Source organism: Panicum hallii, chromosome 2, assembly GCF_002211085.1.
Source record: "Panicum hallii strain FIL2 chromosome 2, PHallii_v3.1, whole genome shotgun sequence".
NCBI classification, from domain to species: Eukaryota; Viridiplantae; Streptophyta; class Magnoliopsida; order Poales; family Poaceae; genus Panicum; species Panicum hallii.
The window spans coordinates 43129433-43146407 of record NC_038043.1 but is presented as its reverse complement, the minus strand read 5'-3'; the positions used below and the strand labels follow the sequence as shown (position 1 = coordinate 43146407).

Genomic DNA, 16975 nt, shown 5'->3' with positions numbered 1-16975 from the left:
GTGACTAATCGATATAGTTGCCACATAGCTTTATGGGGTGATTTGGCTTGTGCTGTTTAGTTCAAACAAAAACATTGATGCAAATCATACTATTATATACCATTATGAAAACTTTGAGTTTGATTAAGGAAACATATACAAGTAGAAATAAAAAAGAGAAATCACACCATTAATATTACTAATACTAGCTTGTCAACTGTACTCCCGCACGGGCTAATTAGAATTGATATAAAAATAAGGCTTATAATTAATAATTACAATTATCTATCTCACACCCTTTTTCATCTATTAAATATACTGACACATACTATAAAATACATATTTATCATTATCTAGTTGAAATAGATTTTATTTTGCATGACACCTCCATATGTGTTTGATGTATATTTAATTGAACCATTTGTTTGTGAATTTGTATTCTTATCTCTTCCATCGTATATGAATACATGGTGACACGTATCGTGGGTGGTATTTTTATATAAATAATAACATAAATAATATATTAATAATAATAGAAATAGTAATTTAGAATTTTAGATTGGTGCACTTTAATATTTTTTATGATTATATAATTTAGATGCAGATTTAGGGGTTACTTTAACTTTAAAAATGATATAATTGGATAATTTATATGCAAATTTAGGGGGTTATTTGCATTATTTTTATAATAGCATAGGTGTATAATTTACACGAAGATTATGAGGTTAATTTAGATTTCTTATAATGGCATATGTGTGTAATTTAGATACATGTTTAGAGGGTTATTTTAGTCTAGTTTTATAATGACAGAGGCGGGTAATTTATTAGAAAAGATAACAGATCCAATGACTATTATGATTAGAGTTGTCGGATTTACGGCCGGATGTTTCTGATTTTTATGAGAATTTATAGGATTTGTCTATTTTTTTAGAGTGTCCACCTACATTCTACGTGGCTTCACATGGAGGTTTCAAAAGGAGGCTTCAATTAGTAATAGTAATATGCATCGCTATGAACTGTTCATGGAATGCTTTCTCTCTTTTATTTTTACCTTTACAAGTTTTCGTCCGAGCTAGGATTATGCATGATAATAGATGATTGAGAGCCTGTTCTGTCCATCCATCTCTTGTTGGGGTCTTCCGGGGCGCTTTGGAGTTTTTTGGATGCGCGGGAGCACTGGACCACCTAATAAGTGGGAGCACCTCAGATGTGCTCGATATGAATAACCTATCGTCGTTCAGCGTACAGTTGCTGATGAAGAATCATTTCGATGCCACGTTACATATATACATGTGTCGCTACGTACCCACTTGGCAGTCAGACTTTTGTGTAGCAACGTTTTGAACTGTTCCATGGCTGGTCTGCATGGGTTTCACGCGGTAAAATTAAAAAAGAACCCCCATGTTCCATGACAAAGCTGATGGGGGATCCACCAAAGAGGCGTGTAACAACTTCTGCTAATGATTGCAGGTACGACACCGCCAAGATATTGATGTGATTAAAAAATTAACATTAACCCCTCAAAAAAACAAAATTAACATTAAGAGAGGAGAGAATACAACAAAAATTAAAGGAAAGGTTACTCAACTCTTTCAGAATGATGCTCCATAATGTGGGCCACCGTGTCGTTTAAAAACGAAGAGGCACCTAATCCGATAGAGGTCTCTTCATTATTTGGCTAGCAGCTAGCGTGTTCATTTTCTATGGAGTCAGAAAAGAACCAAAAGTCCATGACACGAGAATGTCAGATGATGCGCTGCATGCATCATGCATGAACAGCTAGCTAGTTCGGCCACCGGTCTTTCGCCAACAACGTTCCTGGTGCACCAGCTCGATCGATCTGCAGAGCTCCGGGTCACGAAACAAGCAACATCATCAGGCGTACACGTGCCATCTGATCTCTCTCGATCGATTAGAAATCGATCACTCGAACCGTCCGTTGAGACGCACGGCCGGAGCTTTCATCTCCGGCGCTCGAACGCGCGTCCATCTCCGGCCGATCACCACCGGACGTGCCGTGCGGCTCGATCGCCGTTGCACCCGGCGGCCCGGCCCCACGGCGTGCCTCGTCGCTTTCGTGGTGCCCGCGCGCGGCCGGCGCCGGAGGATATCCCTACGCACCTCGTCTCTTCTGGCCTGACGAGCTGACCCGGCCCGCTTGGCTTGGCCTGGGATACCATACCACCGGACCCGGCGCAAGCAAGTCTCATGATTGCGGCAAAGGTTTGCAGCTCCCCCATGACGACGACGGTCTCGGCGACGCGGCACCAACCGCGCGGTCGGTTCCGCGCCCGGCCGGCCCGCGCGGCGCCATACGCCGATAACGAAGGAACCCGCACCCGCCACCGCCTCCGCGCGCGCGTCCGCATCACGCCCCTCCTTTTCCTTTCCCTCCCGCTCCGCACTCGCCACCCACCGCGCCCCCTCTCGCGCGCGTACGCTCGTACAATACGAGCGCGCAGCGCCAGTGCCACTACTTAAGCGGCTGATCACCTGCTCTCCCACCGATTCCGGTCGCCTCTCCCTTTCGCCCACACGCCGTCGTCACAGGCTCATACTAGCTAGCTTTACGCGAGAGGAGGAGGAGCACGCCTCGGGGATAGCCGGATAGGGGTAGCTAGCTAGCTAGCTCCACCGCGGCGAGCGAACACATGTCGGCGGCGGTGGCTCCCCGCGTGGCCGGCGCCGCACGGAGGCTGTCTCCGTCTCCCAAGCCGGCCGGCGCCAGGGAGAAGGACAAGGAGGAGCCTCCCTCGCGCGAGGGCGCCGCGGCGGCCGCCGACAAGGCCAGGAGGAGGCTGCTGCCGGCGGCCCCGGCCAGGGGCGCCGCGGCGTCCATGCTGCTGCGCCGTGCCGGCGCCGGCGCCGGTGCGCGGGGGAGCAGCTACGTGCACCCGTCGTCGTCGCTCAGTGTCTCGTGCGCGTCGGAGGCGTCCACGGAGTCGTTCTGCAGCCGCGCGTCGACGGGCCGGATCGGCCGCCGCCCCGCGGGCCCGCCCGTGGGAGCCCCGCGGCGGCGGGCGGCGGGCTCGGTCGGGCCTCCTTCGGCGCGGCCGGCCACGTCCAGGAAGGTTGTCAGCAGCGCCGTGCCAGGCGGTGCGGCCACTGCTGCTCCGGCACTGCCGATGCTGGGCTCGGTGAATGGAGAGCACACCGCGACGTCGGCGGGGCCGCCGAGGTGCCCCTGGGTTACCCCTAACACTGGTAGGTGGTCAAAGCAAATCATGTGCTTTATGGTATTTCCGGTAAGGTAAAGACAAAATAAGTGCTCGTACAGTTGCATACTTACGCATAGCGTACACCTAGTACAAATTTTTTTAGACTTATTTTCACCTTTGGCACAACGAATAAATGAAAGCGCGAAATGCATGTTATCATTTTTTTTTCAAAATCAACAGCTGTATGGTTAGGCTATAACAAGATGAACAAGAATAAATTAAAACAAGTGCTCTTTTACTACTATTTCTCGATTCTCATTATGTTCTCCAAGATTGGAAAAGTGGGAGCATTTGGGTAAAGGGGCAAGAGCCATGAACCCTAAATTATATTTAATAAAATATAGAGATAAATCTCCGGGCTGGCAAAATAAACAAACCATTGGAAAAGAGAAAAACTACAATGCTACATACATGATATACATTCAGGGGTGGATCCAATGTGGGGGCACAGGCCTGGAGCCTCCATTACCCATGCATCCCATAGAGACTTCTTGGAGCCTCCCAACAATTTTCAGCCATGGACGAAGAAGAGAAAGAAGAAAAGGAGGAGGAAAAAGAAAAAGAGAGGAGGAGAAAATAAGCCTTCCTCCCTACTTTAAGTTCCTGCATCCGCCCATGTATACATCCATATAACATATGCACTTTTACGGAACTAACGAACGAGTAGCTTGGTTGGTTGCGGTATTTGGGGTATAATAACAACAAATCCTACTGTCTCGACTCGGATCCTTATTAGCTCTAGTTTAGATTCTTGCTATTTATGTCAGCCCGAATCCTTTAAATATATGCTAGTTACTTATACTTGATTACTAGTGAGGCGAAGACTACTTCCTACCATAGTATAGACTAAAGTTTAGAGAAATCTAACTTATAGGTCGTTTTCATGAAATTATGAGTCCGTTTCTCAAAAGATTCTACCTATCATGGGAAGCTAAACCCACTCCGACTAGATAGCGTTTTTAATTGGAAGCTGGAGTATGAGTGGTTGCCACTTGTGTGGTGTTTGCTACTAGGAATAACAATCACGGTATTATGAGGCTTTAAGACAAAGTTGTTTGTGGCTATATAACTTTTCATATGGAAATGGACTCCTACTGGCTAAAATAAACATGGATATTAGCATTCATCTTTGAGTTTGTTTTATGGATAAGAGCAGATTTTAAGCCAACAACTAATATATATCCATGTCTCTCGATCGAAAATACTATTTTCCCTGCTATAGCACATTTCCTCTAAAAAATCCCCCTATCTTCATAATTTAGAGACGCTAGACAAATCTATCTTTGCTTATCTCAACAAGTATAAATTGGGCTCCTAGTGCCATGCACAAGTCACTATTGTTTCATTACCATAAGCTTGCAAGTTAATACTAGTCTCTGGCACGACGCCTTGAGCAAGAATACATAGTTGCCTTGAAATACTAGCATTTTTCTTTTATATAAAGAAAATGAAGTATACCATGCATAGATGTGATGCCTCGGCCATCGGTTATTAGTCGATTATGGTTAGATCATATGACATCACAAATGTTTGGTGGTATAAAAGGTACAATAAAAAGATGCACTGATAAAATGTTTGGTGGGCTGTCTGTTATCGAGCAACTTGTCAATTTTTTATCTTCCAAAGGGAATTCCGCTGAAAAGCATTATAGTAGCGACCCAGATCATGATCACAAGGGTATATGCTTATTCATTGTTGTTCTCTTGATTTAGATACAGCTTCGCTTTGCATCTTTTCTGCAGTACAGTTAGCAGCTGAAAGCCATGATTATCACCATAGATAATTTATGTAATGCTTTGCTTGCAGCTCCTCAATGCTACTAATTCTTTGCTGTTTTTGCTTAGTTGCTTTTTTGTAAGTTAACATATCAAAATAGGAAGTACGAAGGTCCATGCAGTCTCTTTTGATTATTCCTACTTAAAGTAGGAAAACCTAATACCTTTGATAGATCACACACGTAATATATAGCCTGTTCGGCTGGGACTGGGACCCCTTCCTCCATGAGCAGAAACAGATACATTCTGCTCCTAGCTTCAGGTCTAAAACAGTGTGAACAATCAGTTCAAATGCTTAATATTGTTCTTCTTTTTGGAAGAATAAAATGATTAATAATGATATTTATTGAATAATAAAAATGCTCAATATTGTTATCCGATACTGCAACCTAAAGGCTTCTAGCTAGTCTGGCGACCCTTAAAGTTATTCAGCCTTCTCCTTGAATGACCTGTTGCTTTCAGCTGACTGTAAGGAATTAATTGATTTGACCTTGCAACAGATCCCTGCTACGCTGCCTTCCATGACAAAGAGTGGGGAGTGCCAGTACATGACGACAAGTATGCTCTAAACCTAATCAGACCAGCTCATCTTTTCCTGAGACCTATGATCAGCAATAGATTGTAAAGTAACAACGTTTAGTGATAAACTGCAGGAAACTGTTTGAAATGCTTACTCTCTCCGGTGCACTGGCTGAGATGGCATGGCCTGCAATTCTCAGCAAGAGGGACACCTTCAGAGAAGTGTTCATGGACTTCGACCCCCTGTTGGTGGCGAAGCTGAACGAGAAGAAGTTCTTGGCGCCAAGCAGCCCTGCTAGCTCCCTGTTGTCCGAACACAGGCTGCGCATAATCATCGAAAACGCACGTGAGCTGCTGAAGGTAAACTGATCATGCCACCCATATATCCATCTGTCTGCACCTAAATCTTGATGAGCCGAACCATTATTGGCAATAATATACATTCGTTCATCCATAGCACATTATGACTCGTGTTTCTTTCTGCAACTACGTTGCTGTTCATAGGTCATAGAGGAGTTTGGATCGTTCGACAGCTACTGCTGGAGCTTCCTTAGCAACAAGCCGATGGTTGGCAGATACCGGCACACGCGGGAGGTGCCGCTGCGGACGGCGAAGGCCGACGCCATCAGCCAGGACCTGATGCGTCGGGGGTTCCTCGGCGTCGGCCCGACGGTGGTCTACGCCTTCATGCAGGCCGTCGGCATGGCCAACGACCACCTCGTCACCTGCTACCGCTTCGAGGAGTGCTGCGACATCAAAGACGCCGCCGCAACTGACGGCTACGGTGACAGTTGCAAGCCGGCAGCGGTGAGCGAGCAGGAGGTGAGCATGCTCTGTGGGCTGGTGCAGTGCGTCGGCCTGGAGCCGTCGAGAGCCGCCACCGTGATCAGCATCTCATAGCAGCCAGCCAGCTGCATGCAGCTACCCGGTGATGACGAATGAGTAGGGATTAGGAGAGTTGATTCCACTACTTAATCGTGCTGGTGCAATGATTGGATGTGTAGATATTGGTCGTGTTTGAGCGAGGTGTACATGGTTGTTGATGTGAGGTTTGAGAAATTGGGGTTTGCTTGAGCTGAGGATGTTGAAAAGATGTGTAGGTATAGGACAGGAAGTTTCAGACGACGTGTTCACATTTCACATTACAGGCCGGCGTGTGTTGAACTAAAGGAGTGGTGTGGTGGTCCTGGTGGAGCCGGTGCAGATCTTGTAAAGTTGCAAAGATTGTTCTCTAACCGATATGCAAAGCAAAAGAAAGTCTCTTCCTTGGGCTTTGTTTACGATTTGAGACGTGACAAGAAAGTGGAAAGAGAGCGAGATTAAAAATATGTCGATCGATCGTCGTGATTAAAGTTTGAGCCGTTGCCTTGTCGTTCTCAACGCTTTAGACGATAAAGGGAAACAATGGAAATTAAACACGGGCGTGATCTAGCACGCTTATAGGGTGCATATTCTTCAACTTGAGGTGCACCAATCGGTGGCGACGATGAAGCAATAATGCTAATCATGAGGGGGGAAGTAGCAAACAATGTTCAACTTGAGCGAGCAACTCGCCGGCGACCCATACACAAATACAGTCAGGTGCTCCTTCGACTATCAACTTGTCAAGTCGGAGCCCAGGTCAAGATTAGGTTGATGGTAATGACAAATGACATGGTTGAGTTCGGAGATTAGGTTACATGAGAGGTCGAAAGCTGAACCGTCGATGGCCTGCTTCACCATAATGGCGGCGTGTGTCTCCAGGACAACTCTGCTCATCCTCACAGCACCAGCAGCTTGTAGCCGGTCTCGTGCCCATGCCATGAGCTCTGCATGAAAGCCATCTCTATACAGGCATAGCTCCCAGGGGAGGATCCACCACTATAGCGAGGTCTGGCGGCCGCCATACGTGCTCGTCACGAGCACACCGGCTGCTGGCGATGGAATCACAGCAGCGTAGGCTCGAGTGCCTCACGCATGGAAGAAACGTGCTCAAACTGTAAATCCACTGCGTTTACTTTTAGATAGAAGTAGTATAATCGCTTTCTGTGATTAAAAAAAAGTTTTTTACTAGGTTCCGACTTTCTCTCTCCCCCGCGCCGCCCCCCTCGGGCAGCAACCCTAGCCGCCGCCGTCCAGGCCCCCTTCTTCTCTCCCCCGCCACGCCGCCACTAGAGCCGGCCGCTAGAAGCCTGTGCGGCGGCGAGGATGGTGGCGGCGAGGCACTCTCCTCTTGCACATTCTTCTTCACCTTGGCATCCCAAGCTCCCAGATCGACAGCCTTCGGCGACGGCCCCCATCCTTGCCGGCGGTGAGCCGCCCCGCCGCGGCTCCCCTCGTCGCGCATCCCCGTCTCTGCTCTCTCACCGCGCCGGGTGGCGGACGTGCGTCTACTAGCGGCGGCGGCGTGCGCCCCGGCCCCGAGGGTGGTGGCGCCGGATCTAGGGCCGGTGAGGCCGGATCCGGCCTCGCCCGAGGAGCCGGTGTGGCGGCGGGTTGGGGGGCGGCAGCGGCAACCTCATGCCGTCATGCTGCCTCATTGCCATCCATGTTTTGTGGGTGGCAGCGTGAGCGTCGGCAGCGGCGGATGCTCCCCGTGGTAGGGGCGCGGCGGCCTGCTGCGGAGATCCCAGTGACGGGGTCCAGCGGCCGGTAGCGCGGATGCCCGTGGTGGAGGCCGGTGGAGCACCTGCATGATATGAATATTAGAGGGTTGATACTCAAAGTAACGATACTAGAGAAGAAGACATGCTGAACTAAAGATCTTCTTACCAATTGAATTGTCATAAGAACCACTGACATATTTTATCTGAGACACAAACTTACCATAATGATATGATGTCTGTGACACATAATTAATTCAGTGTGGTTATAATAACAACTTACCAATTGCAAAAATTCTGAAAGATCTTCTGGGGCTCCTTTGAGATACCTGTATAAAAAGAACACCTGTGACTGGAGTTCAAAGAGTAAAGGCGCACACCTTTTTATTTTTCAATTCCACACAGCTGCTGAAATCTAGGGATATATACAGTGATTTCATATGAAATCAATATTTATTTTGAGGTTACACATGTCTAAATGCAGCAAAATGGAAACATACAAGTTTTTATGTCCTGGTGTGGAAAACAGGGAAACTCTTTGCACAATAAAACAGCTGTGTTATGCAACCTAAGAACTAGCTCTAGCCATCTGAAAACTTACCCACGAATGCGTTCTCTTAGCCCATCATCAGAAAGATTTGATCTAGCATATCCAAATATATGCACTTCACAGACTGTATAAATCCCTGTAACACATGAATATTAACTTCAATAAATATATTAATGAACTTGATGATTAGTGTCAACCACAGAACTGGACATATTCTTAAAAACAGGAACTACAAAGATGTCACATGTCTGTAAAGACTAAATCTATATCTTTATGAATGGACTATTGCATGTGTTGCTATGTTATGGCTCAACTGGATGTGCACTACCAATTGTCATCTATTCATAGCTGATGAGAGTTGGCTAGACAATCTCAAAAAGACGTAAAAAAAAAACAGAGGATTCTTCTGTGACCTTCCAACATGGTTCAGTTCAGTTTCGCTGGGTCTAGTCTCTTTGGAATTTGTGATGACTAACTTCTATTTGAAGAATCCAATAGCAGTCCGTCCACAATAATAATTGACAGTAAGTTCTACTCCATTTTATTATCTCCATCAAATTGATAGCTAATGCATGCATACACCCACACACACATTTCATCAAACACCATGGATGCATACCTCAGCTGGTGCTGGCGTCGACGATCTTCACGAACCCCACAGTGCAGAGGGTTGAGAGGTCGGGGCGGCGGCGTGTCGGGCTCGGGACGGCCGTATGTGTCAGGCGGTCAGCCGGTGGCGCCTCGGGCTCGGCGCGGCCATGCGTCGGGGTGTCGGGCCGGCAGCACATCGGGGAAAGGCCAACTGCGCGTCGAGGCAAGGCTAGCCGCGTGTTGGGGAGGTGGCGCACCGGACTCACGGCGGGCGTCGGGTAGCCGGCGCATCGGGGCAAAGCCTGCGGCGGCGTGGAGAGGAAGCTGAGGCGGCCTGCGGCGGCGCGGAGAGGAAGCAGCAGTACTGTTGTGTAGAAAAAGATGAGCGAGCGCCTGGGCTTTTTTGTTTATTTGCTCTGGTGCCGTCGCCTGGGTTTTTATTTTTTTATTTTGGCTCCGGTGCGTGTCAGCTGCCGTAGTACAGGTACCTGGCGGTGTCTTGCGCGTGTAGCTTCGACTGCATGGTCAACCATGCTGGACGTAAATATCGGCCTACTTGCAAATGAACAAAAATATTGGGTATAGCGCGTAGAAGTTTTCAAAAAAACCCGCAAGGTCAGTAAAGATGGGCAATGGTAAATCTCCCAAATTTCGAGGACAAATATGTTTGGTTTTGTTCTCTCTGTTTTTCTCTCACATTTCAGTCAATAAATGATAGGACAAATATGTCAATTAAACAAATATGTGATGTCGATCCTTCAAAAATAGGATGCTATCTTGAGCAATTTGGTAAAAGATGATCGCAAAAATGGTGACACAAATGGTGACCGTTGGGTAGAAGAAGGGGGAGAAGGAGGAGGGATTTATATTGTTCAATTTTCACCACCAGCTCGTAGGTGGAACCGGTGGTGAAAATAATTTTCACCGCCGGCCTGTATTTTATTTTTACCACCAGTGGCCTATGGTGAAAATGATTTTCACCACCGGATTTTCTGAAACCGGCAGCGAAAATAGCGGTACTGAAAATGGTTTGTGTAGTAGTGGTTGAAGAAGGATTTAAAGAAAATTTGAAGCTTAGTCTTTCTAGCTTTCTTTCTTAGTAGCTTTCTTTTTTAGTCTCTTTCTTTCGTGTTGTTGTATCAATATCTCAAAATTTCGAGGTTTAGAGTATAAGAACTCTTGTGAATGTTTAAGATCGGAATTTTCCTTTATGTAAAAAGAACATTGCAAGTCTCTCACACTCCTCCCAGTGGACCTTGTCACGTGTGTCGACCTTGCCTTGACTCGGTCCACATCTCGCCGTTTTGATCAACCATCCGTGCTTATTGTCCTGTCCATGCATAATGCATATGGTGTGGATCCCCGTTATCCTCAACAATCACAACAGCTAAGTCAATTATCATCATAAACAAACTTAGGCTGCAAAATAAAAAAAAATTGTAGCATGGGTCCCTTTTTATCCTTTCGACTACAATTCCACTTTTCATATACATAAAGAGATAGAAAAATAAAATTATCTTATGTCAATATAAGACCAAACAATGGATGGACCTTAAATGACAAGAAGTGCTTGGTAGCGAAATACAATGAAATGAACCACTTTGGCCTTTCGAAAGAACCTTTGAGGCATGGAAAAGAAATTCTATGCGAGTTCTCAAAGAACCTTTGGATTCATGTTTTTCTCCTCAAGAATGGCAGTGTTACCTTGCCATGCCATTTATAATTGCATAGGGAAACGAGATATTTTTATAAGTTATTTTGTTGCTTGTTTTAATTTCTAAATTTCACTTTATGATGTTTAAATAAACAATCTTGACCAGCGATTTTATTAGTTACTGAGGAACATTTTCTTTTACTTGGGTAATCCAATAAAGCTATATTTTCCACTGTAAAGAAAAAGAAAAGCAAAGAAACTAGAGGCTTATTACGGTGGTGGTTGTAAGGTACCAGAGATTATTGCTGACTGTTGAGCTGATATGTGAATTAGAAAATGATAACGGTGGTATCAGCCCCACATATTTGGTAACTTTTCCTATGATGTTTAAATAAACAATCTCAATCATTGATTTTACCGCGATAAATGGCTCTTGTATTATTATTATTTTGTTTGAAGACCATTGCAATGCATTGTTACCCTGCCACTTACAGCAGAAAAAGTTGGATCCAAGTAAATAATAGGGAGCTAGCTGCCTAGAGGAACTCGTCACCTGAGAACTGAGATACTTCTTCTATCCATAGAGTTCATATTGAAAAAGATGCGTATAAACATGTAATTTAGGCGCATGCCCCGGCAGTGGTTACACTGTTGATGAACTTATTACTGATACACGTGTGGGTCCCTCCATGCTGCCGCCGAGGCCCCTTGTTCCAGACTTCAAACAACACATGCATGCAGACAGCGCGCGCGCGCACACATACACACACTGCAACATATCAGACGCCAATAAGCAGAGAGCATGGTGATTGGTCACACCCAAGATGGCTCCGGCCGGGTTCAAGCGTGCACCGTGGGTAACGGTGCCACAGACTTGCCGAAGCAGGAGCTCGACACGGTGCAGTTGGCCAAGCAGGCGATGGGCACCTTGCTGAGCACGCACGTGACCGCGCACATGATCAGGCAGGTCTGGCACGCCGCCGGGCAGATGTCGCCCACATCGCCGCCGCCGCGCTGCCGCCCCATCAGGAGGCCCAGCTCCTCGGCGAGATCGTGCTCCACGAGCTCCCGCGGCAGCCGCTCCTGGTGGTCATCCCGCGACGGCGGCGGCGTCGACGCGAGGGCCGGCCGCGCCAGGTCCGACCCGACGCACAGGAGCAGCGTGCAGGCGGCGGCCAGCTTCAGAGCAGAGGAAGAGGCCATTGCAAATTCGCAGGTGCTGCTGCTGCTGCTGCTGCTTTCGGTTGCAATTAGATGGCGCCGATGGTTCTTGATTACTATGTGAGATGCGACATGGAGCAGTAAGGCTTTGCTATTTATAGGGATCAAGTGGATCTTGCACGAATGCAGGAGACTGAAGCTGCTAGCTCGCTGGGATCTTTGGAAGATGATGAAATACTCTTAACTGGATGGGTTGCTGATCTTGTGCATGGAGTCAAGGGACTGATGCTGAGAAGCAAGGAATCCAAATTATGCACGGTTCCACCAAGCTGCAACAACCAAAGCGTACAAGGCTCCTGCAAGTACTACAAAGACGTCTAGACATCAAGGAATCAAGGGTGCACACAACCGTATCAACCGTGCTAGTGAAACAGCGTCGATTGATATGATTTCTCACAAATTGTGTCCTCTGATCTGATGGACGCGGGTTCAATCCCATGCATCTCTGGCAAGTTGCCACTCACAGCAAGACTTGAGAAGGAACCGTACGCCTGATAAAATTCAATCCATCTCGTACAAGTTCATCATCACGGGGTACTATTAACCGGTCAGGTGCAAGCAAGTGTTGTGCTTTCAAGGAAAGCGTTAGGATTGAGCTAAGCACAGTGGATGAGTGAACTCTAACGCTACCAGTATGTACCGGCTGAAGAGTTTCAGATAGATTTTTCTTTCTGTATTGCCACGCGCACGCACGAATTTTGCAACAAGCAATGCATCAATAACTCATGCATCCTTACAAACAAGAATGCACAATGCATACTGCTCATGCTTTACTGCTCCCTCCAATCCAAATTGTAAGTCGTTTTGATAAATCTAAATACATAGTATTTTTTATGCACTAGATATACACTATATAGAAAAATTATGCACCTAAATTTTCTTAAATGATCTATAATTTAAAATGGAGGAAGTACTTATACAAAAACACTCCCATGCTGCGTGATGGTGCTTACAGAGGGTACGGCACATATTGATGCCATACACTTGTATGCTCCAAGCCCTCCTTACAACCCCCGAAACTGTAATGATACATTGATACCTTGGGCATGTTTCTTCAAGGTCATATGAAATACAGAGAATCGAAAGCAGATCGAACATTCCTAACCAACACGACAGTGCAAAATTAAACAAAAGCAAAATTTTCAGTCAAATCTAAGAATTTTTCGGACATGGTAAACCAAGATGAACTTGTTATTCGTATAGTCACAAGGAGGGCTTCAGTGTTCCACATGAACTCCAACTCACAATATCAACTCAGAACCGCCAATCAATTAATAATCAACCAAAGCTGCCCTTTCTTGCAGCTGATCAACCCAATTCAACAAGGATATACAATAAAATGTTTTTTCTTGCTTTTCTGTGATATCCTGGATTGAACTAATGTAGAATTAAAAAACTACATAATATGAGAATATACCATAAAAGCATTCCTGTGAATTGATAAATATCAAAAATTCAGGATCATAAGGATCACTTCAGCACATGAACTCTTGCAGTTCAGCAAGATCATAAAGGATGGAAGGTGGTAGTTGCTTCCACTACCAAGGAGATAACAATCTACTTAGATATAACCTAAAGCTATGTACAGAGTTCGCAAGGTATGGGTACACCTTTCTCTAGCGCTTGCAATTCTTGCAAAAGTGAATTTTCTTGTCCATTGGGGCTGCACAGTGGTAACAGAAGTACTGCTTATACCTTCAAAAACAGAACAAAGTATGTGTTAGTGACATGATGGATACTAAACGAAAACCAGCAACAACATTTAACATGTCTGGTGTTTAGAGAGCCTGCAATGTAAAATTAATGCAACTCCTAATTCGGACCAGCCAACAACAAAAACACTTGATAGAAGGTGGTCTAAAGCCCATAACTTGATAGGAAATAACACTCTACCCAACCCAGATCCCCACCACATTTGGCAAGCTACTGGCTGTTAGAAGTTGGTTTTCATGACAAATACAACCTTAGTTTCACTTAAATGACGGAGCCTTTCTTCTTTGTACTAGGCAGTAATCCATTTTTATGATATTTCTTCCAAACAAGAGGTACCCATGGGATGTCCATTTTGTTGAAGAACTTATGGAGATTTTTTAAGAGCAGTGCTTCATTGTGTGTTTGGAGATTCAGAACTCCTAACCCACCTTCAGACTTTGGTAGACAAACTAGCTCCCATGCAGCTTTTGGCGGTGATTTTTGCATTAATATCAGCTTCTCTCCAAAGGCATTGTTTTCTGTATCTGTTGACGTATTTGATGACAGTCTTATGCAATTTGAAGGTGCTCATAGAGAATATGGGAAGGGATGTAAAAATAGAGTTAGTGACTTCCAATCTGCTAGCTTGAGATAAAAAGCAGATGTGCTAGAGAGCCGTCTTTCACATCTGGTTTCCATTGGTAAGAAATCCACTACTTTTGGCTTTGTCAAACCCAAAGGCAGGCCTAGGTAGGAGAAAGGTAGCGAACCAACAGAGCACCCAAAGGCCTGAGCCAGAGCTGCAGTTTTGTTGCGCTCAATATTGATGGGAACCAACATGGATTTTGAATAATTTACCTTCAGTGTAGTTGAAGTTGCAAACTGATCCAGGAAAGTTGAGATTGACACCCTTCCATGATGATCAATGTGTCATCAGCATATTGCAAAATGGGGAAGTCTTGGCTGTGCTGAAGAGGTATGGTCAGATTTATATGACCTTGGGAACATTCCTTATTAATTACACTTTGCAGGAGATCAACTGTAAGGATAAAGAGTAAGGGAGACATGGGATCACTCTGTCTTACATCTCTTCTATAGTGAAAAACTTTACCAAGAGTACCATTCAATAAAATGGATAATGTCCTAGAAGACAAAATGAGTTGCATCCAGTTTAACAAGTCTCTCCAAAGCCTTTATGTTTCATGATGTCCGACATAGATATATGTTCAACCTTTAAAAGGCTTTTTCAAAGTCAAACTTGAGAATGATGATCTTTTTTTGGAACGGCGACAGATGTGTAGATATTACTAAGCCCAGGCTGTAGCAGTCTTGGATGATTCTTTATTGAATAAACCATATTGATTCTTGTGGATCAGACTCATGATTACTTTCTGAAGTCTATTAGCCAAAAATTTAGTAATGACCTTGATGAAGTATTTGGCAAGGATATTGGTCTAAAATTAGAAACTTTGGTTGGTCCCTCAACCTCAGGTAAGAGAGTCACATGAGAGCCATTTATGCTGCGCAAGCAAATATCACCAGAGTAGAAGGCAAAGCAGGTGTTGTAGGAATCCTACTTAATGGTGTGCCAACATTTTTTGATGAAGTTAATGTTGAAATTTACTGCCATATCAAATTGCATTGACTGAATACGACATATGCATGTCCATAGGGGCAAGGTTGGATGGTTCTAATAAAGCTGACCTCCTTGTGATTGCGAAGGAAATCATCCAGGAGAGCTTGGATTGAGGGGAAGGATATCTGATTCTTTGGCAACGGCTCAATGGTGGCAATGGTGATGTCACTGTGCCTGCCTCGCGATCGTACAAGCACCACTCTGGACATCGGCTTCCGGTGTGCAACGTCAATCCGGTTGCAACCCCGGGGCATGAACGGGGTTGGGTCGACAAAGTGGAAGGCCATGGACTCCAGCGACGGGGATGATCCAATTGGGGGAGTTGCTCTACTGTAGCACCCACCATGGTTTTCTCAGTATGGCCAAGAAACTGGAAGGAAGGTGGTGTTGCGGTCGTTGTCGAATGCTTAGCAGTCGGCGGAGATAGTGTTGGGGGTGGTGAGGATAAACAGCGGTGGTGGCAGAGAAGGGAAGGCTCGACTGGCGGAGAGGCCGAGGAAACTTGCCAAGCGATTGAAGTCAAGGGGGTAGCAGATGGAAAACCCAACAGCACTTGAGCTAATTGCTCGAAAGAGAAGGATTCCGGTCCACTACCAGAGGCCTTATCTGTCAGTCACAGTGTTAAGTGAAACCATCGGTCCACATTCTAATTATCCCAGCTTCCGGCACAAAGCGAAGGAAGGAGAGCCTGTCAGAGGCAATCTAGGAAATCAAGGCGGGAACCGGCAATGAAGGGAAATGTGTCCCAGCCTGAAACAAGAGACGCGCTTGACCCGATTGTGGCAGTTGGGCTGAGCATGCAAGTTGGAGAGGCACCCGGAGCATTGATGACGGCCCAGGAAAATAGACGGGCTGGGCGGCGTGAAAGAGGTATTGATAGGAGGATTAGCAAGAAACCAGCGAGAGTTTAAAGACAAAACAAAATCCAAAACCTCCCTAGATTGAGGGGGCTTCGTGTTCCTCGTTGTGCCCGTGTTCTTCGCTTTGCTCATGGAGAAAGAGTGAGCCGAGATTTTCAAAGCTGCGTCTCTCAGAAGATCATCAGAACTGAGCGACTGAAAGCACTAACCCGGGGTGTAAAGGAGGGAACAATCCCTTTTTTCCGAAGAGGGACGAGATTGGCACCCAACAGGGGGGCACATTGACTCTGAGGAGTGGTGGCAACCGCAGCATAAGTTCGAGAATCCCTCTTGGAGCGACCCGTGGTCCAAGAAATTTGGGGACCTTGAGAAGAGGCAACAAAAGATTGAGCTGATTTTAAACCCCGCTCATTCCACAGATTAAACGCCACCTTAAAAGAGTCAAACAGAGCTTAAATTGTAAACCCGAAAGCCAACTTGTCGTGAGAAGACCGAAAATTTGAAGATCCAATCCTCGACTTCCACAACAGCAAACAAAGGAGCAAACTACCAAGAACTGACTGAAGGATGAGTTTAATATTGTCCTCATTGAGTTTGATTTTGGATCAGGCGAAGGAGGCAAGAAGTCAAAAGCTGCCTTCATCATCAGGGCTGGGGGAAGTGATCAGGGTGCCGAAGAGAGATCGTACCTTGGCCGA

At 45.9% G+C, this 16975-nt stretch overlaps 2 protein-coding genes and 1 long non-coding RNA gene across 3 annotated transcripts; 1 reads left to right on the top strand and 2 right to left on the bottom strand.

Moving 5' to 3' along the window:
• Positions 1 to 2406: 2406 nt before the first annotated feature.
• Positions 2407 to 6771, top strand: LOC112879665. Its single transcript, XM_025944023.1, has 4 exons — positions 2407 to 3183; positions 5473 to 5530; positions 5626 to 5851; positions 5996 to 6771. The coding sequence occupies exons 1-4, from the start codon at positions 2631 to 2633 to the stop codon at positions 6389 to 6391; spliced, it is 1233 nt and encodes a 410-aa protein (XP_025799808.1). The 5' UTR covers positions 2407 to 2630; the 3' UTR covers positions 6392 to 6771.
• A 233-nt stretch (positions 6772 to 7004) lies between these two features.
• LOC112882326 lies at positions 7005 to 9605 on the bottom strand. The gene is made up of 4 exons (XR_003226644.1): positions 9243 to 9605; positions 8675 to 8759; positions 8357 to 8402; positions 7005 to 8159 (listed from the first exon to the last, which is right to left on the bottom strand). It is a non-coding gene; the product is annotated as an uncharacterized LOC112882326 (long non-coding RNA).
• Positions 9606 to 11433: 1828 nt separating this feature from the next.
• Positions 11434 to 12219, bottom strand: LOC112883566. Its single transcript, XM_025948880.1, has one exon. The coding sequence runs from the start codon at positions 12069 to 12071 to the stop codon at positions 11709 to 11711; it is 363 nt and encodes a 120-aa protein (XP_025804665.1). The 5' UTR covers positions 12072 to 12219; the 3' UTR covers positions 11434 to 11708.
• Positions 12220 to 16975: the final 4756 nt, after the last annotated feature.

Bases quoted from the DNA above. Each gene is read 5' to 3' on its own strand.
- LOC112879665 (XM_025944023.1), top strand. From the start codon at position 2,631: ATGTCGGCGGCGGTGGCTCCCCGCGTGGCCGGCGCCGCACGGAGGCTG. The intron at 3,184-5,472 runs GTAGGTGGTCAA...ACCTTGCAACAG, and splicing joins CTGGGTTACCCCTAACACTG to ATCCCTGCTACGCTGCCTTC. The intron at 5,531-5,625 runs GTATGCTCTAAA...GATAAACTGCAG, and splicing joins GTGCCAGTACATGACGACAA to GAAACTGTTTGAAATGCTTA.
- LOC112883566 (XM_025948880.1), bottom strand. From the start codon at position 12,071: ATGGCCTCTTCCTCTGCTCTGAAGCTGGCCGCCGCCTGCACGCTGCTC.